The sequence below is a fragment of the Balaenoptera ricei genome, chromosome 7, assembly GCF_028023285.1.
Source record: "Balaenoptera ricei isolate mBalRic1 chromosome 7, mBalRic1.hap2, whole genome shotgun sequence".
NCBI classification, from domain to species: domain Eukaryota; kingdom Metazoa; phylum Chordata; class Mammalia; order Artiodactyla; family Balaenopteridae; genus Balaenoptera; species Balaenoptera ricei.
The window spans coordinates 62,714,081-62,727,302 of record NC_082645.1 but is presented as its reverse complement, the minus strand read 5'-3'; the positions used below and the strand labels follow the sequence as shown (position 1 = coordinate 62,727,302).

The 13,222-nt window shown below is 40.6% G+C and overlaps 1 protein-coding gene across 3 annotated transcripts in view; it reads left to right on the top strand.

The window, feature by feature from the left end:
• The window catches only part of WIPF1 (WAS/WASL interacting protein family member 1), a 119,332-nt gene extending 111,359 nt beyond the window's left edge, over window positions 1-7,973 (top strand). For all 3 annotated transcript variants that reach the window (XM_059928126.1, XM_059928127.1, XM_059928128.1), the window contains exons 6-8: window positions 172-384; window positions 1,098-1,211; window positions 4,929-7,973. In XM_059928126.1, the coding sequence (XP_059784109.1) occupies window positions 172-384; window positions 1,098-1,211; window positions 4,929-4,984 (383 nt within the window). In that variant the 3' untranslated portion in view covers window positions 4,985-7,973. The remainder of the gene's footprint in view (window positions 1-171; window positions 385-1,097; window positions 1,212-4,928) is intronic.
• The last annotated feature ends 5,249 nt before the right edge of the window (window positions 7,974-13,222 follow it).

Sequence of the window (13,222 nt, the reverse complement as noted above, 5' to 3'; positions counted from 1 at the left end):
GTCTACTCATTTCTTGGCTAAACCTCCTAGGAAGTCTCCACCATTTCTCCACATTCCCTAGTAAAAGGGCATGTATCCAGCAGGCACTCAATAATTGCATGTTGATGACCATGATAATAGTAATGTAGGGTGTAAGGTATAGCACTAGATGTCATTTTTCTTTTGCTCCAGGCCCTCTCCCACCACCTCCTCCAATGAACAGAAATGGCAGCACATCTCGGGCCCTGCCTGCCACCCCTCAGTTGCCATCCAGGAGTGGAATAGATAGTCCCAGAAGTGGGCCCCGGCCTCCTCTTCCTCCCGACAGGCCTGGCACTGGGGTGCCTCCCCCACCTCCACCATCGACATCAATTAGAAATGGCTTCCAGGACTCTTCATGTGAAGGTGAGGTGTGATCCCGGCTCCTTGGAAATGTACAAGCTATAGTAGGGCAGCAATTGAATGGCAGGTGTGTTTGTGTCTGTTTGTGTGACCCTCACTGTTATCATACTGCACAGCACTAATGTAAGCACTCTAGGGCCCACCATGATTTCAAATGAAAAATAGTAATCCCCCTTCCTCCACTCCCCAAAAAGGCAGATCATTTTTCTCTGTTCCTTGTTTGAGTCTCATTTTGGTTAACTTTCCAGAGATTCCAGAATTCTGAAAAGAACCATTTTTGTAGCTAACCTTATTATACCTACCTTTCTGAACAGTTCGTGGTGGGTAAGAGGCCCAATGGCCTGCAGATACTGAGCAGCTTATCTCTGCCATTGTTATCAGAGGGTCCGAGTTATTCCTTCCACTGGTGAAGGAATAATTAAGAAAGGCATCCCGAACCTTAGTCCCCAGCTCCTGAGAGGGACTGGCTGGGTCCTCGTCACTCTAGTTAAAGTCACTTGGATCTGTCTTTGGTTTGATATGCAGACCAGTATATTTTATCGCTGTGCTAATCAGTGACATTTGTAGCACACTTCCGGCTTTTCTCTAAACTTCTAGACATAAAACCAGAAGCGATCTCTGCCGTTCTCTCTGTATTTCATTCTGTGCCTTTCGTTACATAAGTCTTCAGAGCAGATTGTCTGTTACTGAAGATACTGTTTGTTTCTCTCCCTCAGATGAGTGGGAAAGCAGATTCTTCTTCCATCCGATTTCTGATTTGCCACCTCCAGAGCCATATGTACCAACAACCAAAAGTTATCCCAGTAAATTGGCAAGAAATGAAAGCCGGAGTGAGTATTTCTACAAGGGCAATTGGATGCCTTCATACTTGAGTAGCCTGGGTTATACACAGCTGAGGGTTGTATAGGAAATCCAGGTCTCTTGCCTGGAGTGGGACGATTTCAGAGAAATCGCTCCTGGATTTGGAACCATATAAATTCTAGTAAACTCTCCTTCTACACTCATTGAGGAAAATGGAGACATCTAGAATGCATATGAGAAATGATTATTTTAATGTGTCATTACAAGCTCAAAATACCTTTAGTTTGCTAGTAGGTTAAATTTTATTATTTTGCTTGTTTGGACAATCTTTCCCCATTTTGATCTTCCTAAGATGGCACAATTAGAGCCATCTTCTATTCCTGCTAGTTTTGAGACTGGCAGAATGTCTCACTAATTATAACAAAAACTCACTGTAACTGCTTTGATTGTTTAAATATAATCATAACTTTACAGAGCATTACATGAAAATTTTAAGTATACCCATAATCTCTCCACATAACATAACAGATATTTTCATTTTACCAGGCTCTCTTCTAACTTTTATCCATCTAATTCTGATTAATTTATATAGTTTAATAATTATAGAGTATGGGTTTTGCTGATGAGATTTATATAACATTGCTGAGTAAACGCTTCCCTATTTTATCACATGGTTTTTATTCTACAGAATTCCATCAAGTCAGCATATAATAATTTAGTTTACCATTATTGGACATTTAGATTGTTTTTTTCCTTATAGATGTAATGCTACCATAAAGAAGTGAATCAGTTTTCCCCTACTGAAAAGAAATATGTGAACAAGAAGAGGAAATAGAAAAACTGATATTTCACAACAATAAGTGTATAGAACTAAGGAAGAATTAGCATGAAATATACATATATCACTGATGAGGCCCCATCTTGTAACAGCCTTAGCTTCAGAACCAAACTCCCAAGCCAGAAATGAGTGGAGAAAAAGTATTTGAGCATGTCAAAGAACTGTCACATGACCCTAGCCTTGTCCTCACTGCCCAGCAGAGCTCCTTCACGTACTCTGAGCCTACTGACTCTTTCTTAACACACAGTTCTTAATTTTTGCTTGGTTGTTTTCCAGCCTTAGAGCAGATTAATATCAGCTGAAGTCAAGGTTGGTTAGAAGCAAAATCACTGACTTCGGGGAGAACAGATAGGTGGCAGTCTTGGGTTAAAGGAGGAGCTAGGAACACAGAGCTCTGCTAGGTATCACAGCACTGGACAATACAGATGTTTCTGTTGGGTTATTAAGAACAAGACAAATTGTGCTTTGTGCTTCTGTTGAAGAATTCAAAGAATAAGAAAATATTTTAGAAAAATTTCCCTGAAAAAAATGCCAGAAGTAAACAGAATATTGCTGCTTGAAAGAACAAGTTTAATTTCTAGAAAAACTTATTTATGTGGAATACTGCATTCTAGATGATGCCTAATAAAAGAGGCATAACTGTAATAAAATTATCATACAAGAGTTGGTGGTTGAAATTTTTGGTGAAAAAGTCTTCATGTGGGAACAGTATCCTCGAGTTCTCTCTCTCCCCACCCCACTCTGTGCTATTTGTATATTTACGTCAATAACAGAACCATCCTCCCCAGCCCCTCTAGATTTTTAATTTAATAGCTGAACACATTCCTTCCCCCCAACTTCCTGTCTTTATGACTGTCCGCAGCTTGAGGATTGGAACTAGGCCCTGCTCACTACCGCATCTTCCGAAAGTGGCACAGAGCTTGAAATACAGCAGCATTTAAAAATATTTCTTAGATCGGGCTTCCCTGGTGGCGCAGTGGTTGAGAATCTGCCTGCCAATGCAGGGGACACGGGTTCGAGCCCTGGTCTGGGAAGATCCCACATGCCACGGAGCAACTGGGCCCGTGAGCCACAATTACTGAGCCTGCGCGTCTGGAGCCTGTGCTCCGCAACAAGAGAGGCCGCGATGGTGAGAGGCCCGCGCACCGCGATGAAGAGTGGTCCCCACTTGCCGCAACTAGAGAAAGCCCTCGCACAGAAACGAAGACTCAACACAGTCATAAATAAATAAATAAATAAAAGAACGTGAATTTCTTTAAAAAAAAAAAAATTTCTTAGATCGGTAAATTAATTTCCACAGCCCTCCAAAAATGTTTTTGTAGGTTTAAAAAAATATTTCTAGCATTGGGCATGTTTAATATTTTATAATGATAACGGATCATCTCTCTAACACAAATAAAGTACTATGGAGTGGTTTTATCCTGCTCCTGTACCTGCCTCAGCCTCCAGGCCCGCTGCCTGGTAGGGCACCCAGACAGCCCTGAACAGTGCCTCCTAACTGCAGCTTTGCACAAGGCCAGCCCTTGTTTTGCTCAACATTTGCGGTGTGTCAACTGACAGTCAAGGCTCCGTGACAGATAGCTGATTTACATCCAGATGAGTCTTTCCTCAGGTCCCTGCCCAAGAAAAGACTTGGTTGGGATAAAAAGAGGGAGAGGCAAGGTAATGGACTGCCACTGTTTTCCTCTAACTCCTCCCCTCGCTCAGAGATTTGTTCCACCTCAGGAATCCCGAAGTGGGCTACTTTGGTTGCTGTCAGGGAAGTGGTGGCCTGCTGAGGAATCCATCAATGCCAGTGCACCTGAGTCTCAGAACCGTGGCCTTAGCAGACCTACTCGATGGACACGAGTCCCTGGTAGACCTACTCACAGCATCTGAGCACCTGGCTTCATGCCTAACACCTGTTAGATCCTCAAAACAAAATGTGCATGGGACAAATGAATTTTTTAATTGTGAATGGATTTTAAACCTAGTTATGGCATGCTGACAGCCCATGAATATGCATAGTTTTTAAAAGAACACTATCAATAGAGTGAAGAGAAACCCCATGAAATGGGATAAGATATTTGCAAATCATATATCTGATAAAAGATTAATATCTGGAATACATAAAGAATTCCTACAATTCAACAACAACAAAACAACCCAATTTTTAAAATGGGTTGAATACTTGCATAGATATTTCTTGAAATAAGATATACAGCTTGCCAATAAGCACACAAAAAGATGCTCAACATCACTACTCATTAGGAAAACACAAATAAAACTACCACTTTACACCTATTAGGATGGCTGCTATCAAAAAAGCATTGTTTAGAAATTAGAAGATACCTAAATGCCCAACAAAAGGGGAATGATTAGATAAATAAACTATAGTATACTTATATAATAGAATGCAATGTGTCATTAACAATTATATTTGTAAAGAGTAATGACTTTGAAAAATGTTCAACTGGACTATATATGATCCTGTTTTTGGAAGAAAAAAGGGAACTGTTTATATATGGAGAATATATACATAATGTTATTGGTTATCTCTGGGTGGTAAAAGCATTGGTGAATTTTTGTTTTGTTTTCTCATCCATATTTTCTCAATCTATAATATATATATATTATATATAATGTATAATCACACATACTATGTGAAGAGAAAAAAAGTGACTTTTTAAAAACTTTAACTTCGCACAAGTACTTGGTAGCCAGTGGTAGGTCATCCTTCTCTAGTACAATTTGTTCAGATCCTTACTTGCTTCTTCCCTTCATTTCTCATGCACATGTGCAAGTTATTTACAGCCTTGATCATGGGGTGGGGGCGGGTAGTGGGTTCTTTTGCAACCATTCTTAAGTCTTACAGTGAGAACATAAGCTTTCTAACCAAAATTTATATTTTGTCTATTTTTTCATCAAGGTGGATCCAACCGAAGAGAAAGGGGTGCCCCACCCCTTCCTCCTATCCCGAGGTGATCCTTGCCTGCTCTTCTCCACCCAAGCCCAAGAGCTCCTTCTGCTGTTGCTGTCCGAGTCGCACACCCTCCTTCTCTTGTCTTCCCTTGTCCCCTTCATGATGGCAATAGGGAAGAAGGGAGGTGATGTGGGAATGCGTGTGTGCAGGGTGGGTATGCAGTAAAGAAATGCACCTCGCTTTTTATATTGTGTATATTCTTAAAGCTATTGCTTGCTTCAGCTATAGCCTGTTGGCTGCTTTGGGGATCAGTATAGGCTTTTGTGGCAAGTAGGCAGCGATGAATTGTGTCCCAGCTTTCAACCAATGAAATTCAAACATTCACTGCTTTTTTGCTACAGATCACAATATTAAGGTCCCTGAGAGCTGTTTTGCTTCCCTGCCTTTTTTGCATGTTTGGCCTCCTGTTTCCATGAACCACAGACCACCTAAGCAAGTTGCTCATGTGAAATGTTTGCAGTTACAGGCTGTCCAGTCTTTGGCGGTCTGGGACAGAGCTGTCCAATAGAAATATAATGTGAGCCACATATACAATTTTACAATTTCTAGTAGCCACATTAAAAAGAAAAATAGGTGAAATTAATTTTAATATATTTTATTTAACCCTGACATCCAAAATATCATTTCAACCTTCAATCAATATAACAATTTTAATGAGATATTTTATATTCTTTTTTTGGTACTAAGTCTTCAAAATCTGGTATGTATTTTACACTTAGAACACATCTCCATTCAGACTTGTCACATTGCAAATGCTCAATAGCCACACATGGTTGGTGGCTACCATGTTGGACAGCGCAAGTCCAGAAGATAGAGGCTAGTGCAAAAACCTCTTGTTTAAAAAACAAAAAAAGCAAGATGAGCTTTAGCAATTCAAGAGGTAACTAAAAATAAAGTTAGGACCCAACACCTTGTTTGGCAAACAGCTTTCCTTAGATTTTGCTCCCTTATTTTCCCTCTTCCCTGGAAATCTGTATACAGATGTTGCTTCACAGTACCAAGGTCAGAAATTGATACAATAGGGTTTACAGTCACGTGGAATAAAGCCATTGGAAAGAAACTGAAAGCCAGTTGGGGCTCTGGGGCTTAGAAGCAGCTGCCTTGAGCTCATCTGTCGGTTGGCCTCCTGCCTTACGCATCGGAAGTGGCTTCATTCCTCTCCAGCCCAGCTTGCTCCTTAGGGCAGGAGGCTCATAGGCTCCATAGTTGTGGGGAAAGTCAGGGAAAGGTAGCAAGTCAGAAATGTGGAAGAAGGGGACGGTTTTGAGTTGATGGACAAAACTCTAAAAATCTAAATCTGATGATTACGGGGTTGAGAGAAAGAGACTGCTGCAGGAAATTGGAGGGAACTTGTTTTGAATCTTTCTGGGAGAATCATTTGCCTTGGATCTATGCAAATAAAGCTCCCCCAGAGGACCATAGGGATGAGCCAGCCTTGCCCTTTTTGTATGGTTTTGTTTACAAAACTTTACTGGGACTTTTAAATCTAGCTATACACTTGGAAAAAAAGATTTCCATTTAGATGTTTTATGTGGTTAATTATGTTTAAAATTTACCATTACTTATTTTTTTAAAGTTCACGGCTATATATGTAATATGTATATCTACCTAAACTTTGTATTATGGTTTCAGTGAATTGTTCATGTATTACTGGGAGATGCTAACAAGAAATCAATCCAAAGAAAAATTTGAAAGAAGCATTCCTATTTATAGAATAAATGTTTCATTTATATAAAAGCAAAAGAACTTAGAGTTCTAATAATGGGATGTCTAATAAATTATGAAGTTGCCCATTTGAATCTGTTGTATTTTTATAACTTTCCTTGCCAAAGTCCTGGGCTTATTAAGTACATTAGAGAATTTGGGTTCCCCGCCCACCACCATTAATTTGTCTTTCATATGTTCAGTCGGGGGCCTTTTCCCAAAGAAAATCAAGAAACATAAAGGTGTAACAAGCTTGGCAAAGTATTTTCAAAAAAAGTTTTTAATCTCTTAATATTTTGGTAATATAGCAGCATCATTTTATTTTGAATTCTTTGATCAGATATCAATAGTTGGTAAAAATCCCTATGATAAAGCCTAATGACCCACTTCAGAAAAGATGGAGTTGGGCCTTCCTAGCAAATATGGCAGAGAAAAGTCTGACCCAAATAAAATGGGTCTGAATTTTGTAAGGTGTAGTAAGTATGGCCAATATCCTTATATATCCCAACTTTGCAGATACCATCCTAAGTTTCAGACAGGGTCACAGCTCAAAGTTGCTATTCATCCAGGATAGAGATGTTTTAAAATGTATTTTTTAAGTGAATATTCCATTAATACATGTACACCCTTTCTTTGAAAGTTAGAAACCTAATCACATCCCAAAGTTTGAATAAGTTCTATGCTAAAATCTTCAACTATGGCAGATCACAAAAATTAATAGTTACTTCCCTGAAACCAGAGCTTACATATGTTTTTTCCCCATAAAATTTCCAGATAAATGTATTCAAGATGCAATACAGTATCTTAATATTCACATATTTTATATTGAAATGTATTACAGTATTAAAATTCAGTGTTCAGTATTTATTTCAGTATGCATTTTATTTAGTAAAAACCAAGAAAAATGTTTAATCCAGTGGTGCCTTACTTGGTGATTTGCGAGAAATTGACTTTTTATGTCTAAGTAGCAGATTATTTGCATATTTGTAAGAACTGTTAGGCCTTTATAGTTTAACTTGTAATACCAATTTTGTTATTTTAGTAGCAGAAATGTGATGACTGTTGAAGTGCCCAAAATTTTCTGGCATGAAATTAATTTTTCCCTATTTATAGTCAGGGACTGTAAAGAAAGAAAATGTTTTTCATACCACTGCATTATGTAAACATGCACATTTTGGTACCTATGTCATCAGGGTAGTTTATATGGTGGGGTAGGACCTACCCTAGACATCTGTGTCTTTGTAAGTTAGCCAGACAATAAATAAATGCAGAATGATAAGACTGTCATCTGGTGGGTTTTATTTTAAGTACTCTCTATGCAAATATAAATAAATGAAAAAGCAAGTGTCTGTTTTCTGCTTTATACTCTGGTAAAGAAAGACAAACTCAAAAAAAAAGAAGAAGAAGAAGGTCCACAAAGTAAGTAAATATTCAGTGCATCCACTTTCTAATCCCCTTGATTTCCTGAGAACTTGCATTTTAGTCAAAATCTGTAGTCTGCCTACTTGAGGCAAATGCTTCTTCTACTCTGAAGTAAATGATGGATGGTGGAAGCTATGGAAGATGTAATTACAAAGATTATCACTGACACTGATAAATAAGGAAAGGCCAGTGGGAATTTAGGAGGCCTGATAGTTTTTCTGTTTTTTGGGGTTTTTTTGGACAATTACTGTATTTCTAAAAAAAAAAAAAAAAAATGATTTGAAAACTGAACTTAAACATTTGTAAAAACAGATTCTTAATTTATAGCGTCAATAAATTCAGTACTAAGCTCTACTACAATAACCTTTCTTTCTGGACATAAAAATTCTCTTTTAAAAACTCCATTGATCATTCCCATTGTGATCTCAGAGACACAGTAACCTACTTAAGTGCTTGAGATGGAAAAAGCGCAGAGAAAACCTTAAGTTAGTTGTCTTTGACTTTTAAAATCCCTCTCCAATCTCCAGGTTAGTGTAGCTTCCTTCAGTCTTGGTAATCTTGACACTGAAGCATAACTGACATTGACCTTTGCCCCTTTCCTCCTTGGGGATGCCACTGGAGGGCAGGCAGAAGCACAAGATTTAATTTCCCCCACCTGGCTTCCTAGACAGGAATTAATTGTAAACATCTCTATTCCTTTCCTAACTGCTTTATCTCTTTTATTGGCTTTCCAACCTCACTCTTCTCCTGCAATTATTCCCAACAAGCAATTAATTCACTTACAGAATTTCTCAGGGTTCAAAAAAAGGTATCCAGAAGTGAATTCAGGTATACCAGAATTCCGCATTAGGGACACATGCAATGGGGGAGGTGGTATGCATCTGCTGTTCCTTGTCTCTATGACTACAATGTCCTCTCTTCTCTTGGTCTAACTTACTCCTCAGTTTTCAAAATCTCATCTTTTGCTGACTGCTTGAATATATTTTTCAGGGACTTACTTAACCCCCCTCAACATTACTGAGGGACTTCCCTGGTGGCGCAGTGGTTAAGAATCCACCTGCCAATGCAGGGGACACAGGTTCAATCCCTGGTCCGGGAAGATCCCACATGCCACGGAGCAAATAAGCCCGTGTGCCACAACTACTGAGCCTGCGCTCTAGAGCCCACGAGCCACAATTACTGAGCCCATGCCCCACAGCTACTGAAGCCCAAATGCCTAGAGCCCGTGCTCTGCAACAAGAGAAGCCACCGCAATGAGAAGCCCACGCACCGCAATGAAGAGTAGCCCCCGCTTACCGCAACGAAGAGTAGCCCCCGCTTGCCACAACTAGAGAAAGCCCACACGCAGCAGCAAAGACCCAACGCAGCCAAAAATAAATTAAAAAAAGAAAAAAAAATTACTGAGACTTCTTCATGCTGCTGTCCACAGGTATTTGTTAGTCCATGCTATATCACATTTATTTATTCATTTCACTGTTGATGGAAATTTCAGGTTGCTTTCAGTCTTTTTATTTATTACAAATAATGCTGTTATAAATAATTGTATACTTGTCTCCTGGTGTACATGTGCAAGAATTTTGCTAGTGTCTATAAGTATGTAGGAATGGAATTGATGGGTCAACTTTAATGCACTGATTTCTACTGTGCTGCAGCATATGCGACATCCTCTTTCTGCATGTCTTTATGAGCACTTGATTATCGGCAAGGTTTTTAGAGACGTTTCTTTAGCATTTCTTTATTTTTTATAAATTTATTTATTTATTTTTATTTTTGGCTGTGTCAGGTCTTCATTGCTGCACACGGGCTTTCTCTAGTTGTGGTGAGCAGGGGCTACTCTTCATTGTGGTGCGTGGGCTTCTCATTGAAGTGGCTTCTCTTGTTGCAGAGCATGGGCTCTAGTAGTTGTGGCACGCGGGCTCAGCAGTTGTGGCTCGTGGGCTCTAGAGCACAGGCTCAGCAGTTGTGGCGCACAGGCTTAGTTGCTCTGTGGCATGTGGGATCTTCCCGGACCAGGGCTCGAACCCGTGTCCCCTGAATTGGCAGGCAGATTCTTAACCACTGCGCCACCAGGAAAGTCCCTCCTTAGCATTTCTTGTAAAGCTGGTTTGGTGGTGCTGAATTCTCTTAGCTTTTGCTAGTCTGTAAAGTTTTTGATTTTCTCCATAAAATCTGAACGAGAGCCTCACTGGGTAGAGTATTCTTGGTTGAAGGTTTTTCCCTTTCATCACTTTAAATATATTTTTCCACTCCCTTCTGGCCTGTGGAGTTTCTGCTGAAAAATCAGCTGATAACGTTACAGGGATTCCCTTGTATGTTATTTGTTGCTTTCCCCTTGTTGCTTTTAATATTTTCTCTGTCTTTAATTTTTGTCAATTTGATTAATATGTGTCTCAGTGTGTTCCTCCTTGGGTTTATCCTCTATGGGCCTCTCTGTGCTTCCTGGATATGCGTGAGTGTTTCCTTTCCCATATTAGTGAAGTTTTCGGCTATTATCTCTTCAATATTTTCTCAGGCCCTCTCTCTCTGTCTTCTTCTGGGACCTCTCTAATGTGAATGTTGGTACATTTAATGTTGTCCCAGAGTTCTCTTGGACTGTTCTCACTTCTTTTCATTCTTTTTTTCTTTATTCTGTTCCACAGCAGTGATTTCTACCAATCTGTCTTCCAACTCACATATTTGTTGTTCTGCCTCATTTATTCTGCTTTGATTCCTTCTAGTGTGTTTTTCATTTCAGTTACTGTATTGCTCATCTCTGTTTGCTCGTTCTTTAAAGCTTCTAGCTCTTTATGAAACATGTCTTGTATCCTCTCAGTTGGTGCCTCCATTCTTTTTCTGAGACCTTGGATCATATCTACTATCATTACTCTGAATTCTTTTTCAGGTAGATTGCTTATCTCCACTTCACTTAGTTGTTCTTCTGGGGTTTTATCTTGTTCCTTCATCTGGAACATATTTCTCTGCTGTCTCATTTTGTCTAACTTTCTGTGTTTGTGGTCTCTCTTCCTCACGCTGCAGGATTGTAATTCTTCTTGGTTCTGGTGTCTGTGCCCTGGTGGGTGAAGTTGGTCCAGGGGCTTGTGCAGGCTTGCTGGTGGGAGGGACTGGTGCCTGCCCACTGGTGGGTGGAGGTGGGTCTTGTCACTCTGGTGGGCAGAGCCGTGTCAGGCAGCTGTTAACTCAGGATGACTTTAGGCAGCCTGTCTGCTGATGGGTGGGGCTGTGTTCCCACCCTGCTGGTTGTTTGGCCTGCGGTGTCCCAGCACTGGAGCCTGCAGGCTGTTGGGTGGGGCCAGGTCTCAGTGCCAAAATGGCAACCTCTGGGAGAGCTCACGCTGATGAGTATTCCCTGGGGCGTCCGCCACCGGTGTCCTTGCCCCCCAGTGAGCCACAGTTGACCCCTGCCTCCCCAGGAGACCCTCGAAGACTTGCAGGTAGGTCTGCCCCAGGCTCCTATGGTATCACAGCTTTGCCTTGGGTCCCAGTGCACATGAAACCCTGTGTGTGCTCTCCAAGAGTGGAATCTCTGTTTCCCCTTGTCCTGTGGAGCTCCTGCACTCAAACCCTGCCAGCCTTCAAAACCAAATGCTCTGGGGGTTCCTCCTCCTGATGCCAGACCCCCAGGCTGGGGAGCCTGACATGGGGCTCAGAACTCTCATGCCTGTGGGAGAACCTCTGTGATATAATTATTTTACAGTTTGTGGGTCACCCACCCAGCAGGTATGGGTTTTGATTATATTGCAAAAGCACCCCTCCTACTGTCTCCTTGTGGCTTCTTCTTTGTCTTTGGAAAGAATATCTTTTTTGCTAGGTTTGAGTCTTTTTTGTTAATGGTTGTTCAGCAGTCAGTTGTGATTTTGGTGTTTTCATGAGAGGAGGTGAGCTCAAGTTCTTCTACCCACCATTGTGTCTCCAACTCTGATAGTTTTTTAAATTATCTGCTCTGTGTTTGTATACATACCTTACTATAGTATAATGGTTAAGAGATTAGGAATACCTGCTTTCACCTCTTCCTTCAAGTCACTTAATTGCTCTAAGCCTCAGTTTCCTTATCTAGAAAGTGAGAAACTATCTTATAGTATTAATAAGTGCATTAAATGAGATAATGTAATCAGTGCTTAGAATAATGATTTACTCTAAGCACTCAATAAGTGATGGCCACTATTAGTAGAAATAAATATTTATATAATGATCCCAAATTAACTGGAACCAAACTGACCAGAAGGGGATGAACTAGTGTACTATTTTTTTTATAACTATTTATTTTTGGCTGCATTGGGTCTTCGTTGCTGCGTGCGGGCTTTCTCTAGTTGCGGCGAGCAGGGGCTACTCTTCATTGTGGAGCACAGGCTTCTCATTGCAGTGGCTTCTCTTGTTGCAGAGCAGGGATCTAGGTGCACAGGTTTCAGTAGTTGTGGCACGTGGGCTCAGTCATTGTGGCACACGGGCTTAGTTGCTCCAAGGCATGTGGGATCTTCCTGGACCAGGGATCAAACCCATGTCCCCTGCACTGGCAGGCGGATTCTTAACCACTGCACCACGAGGGAAGTCCCTAACTAGTGTACTTTTAAAGGAAAGGGGCAATAGCAGAAAAAATATCTGTATCAGAAATGTAAAGCAAACTCTAGACAGAGGTCACTTGATGTGCTGTCAGTCCCTCACACCTCACGGGCCTGGGAAATGAAAATTCCTATTGCTTCAGTAATAAAAGAAATTATTAGATTCAATTTGAAATCATAGAAATTAAGACCTGGAATCAATCTCATATATAGGGCAGCCTTAGACTTTACGATCCACAGTGGAACACTTTTGAAAGTGGAAGGGAATGCTAATCATAGTCACCTTGGTACAACTGGTATAAATCAGGGCTGCCTTGGCAAACTGGGCCATGTGGTCACCCCACTCAGAGGTCATCAACTCCAGTCCTCTGATCTTACAGATGGGTAATTTAAGACCCCAAGTAACATACTACCGATGGCTAAGCAGCATTACTCTGCACCACACCACACTCCCTTCTTTATAATCCTTCCTACCTCTAGCTAAAGTCTCTGTTTCATGTGTCTTTCAAATTTGCTGGAAAGAAAGGTCAAATGACAAGTTATAGAGTCAGAGAATGA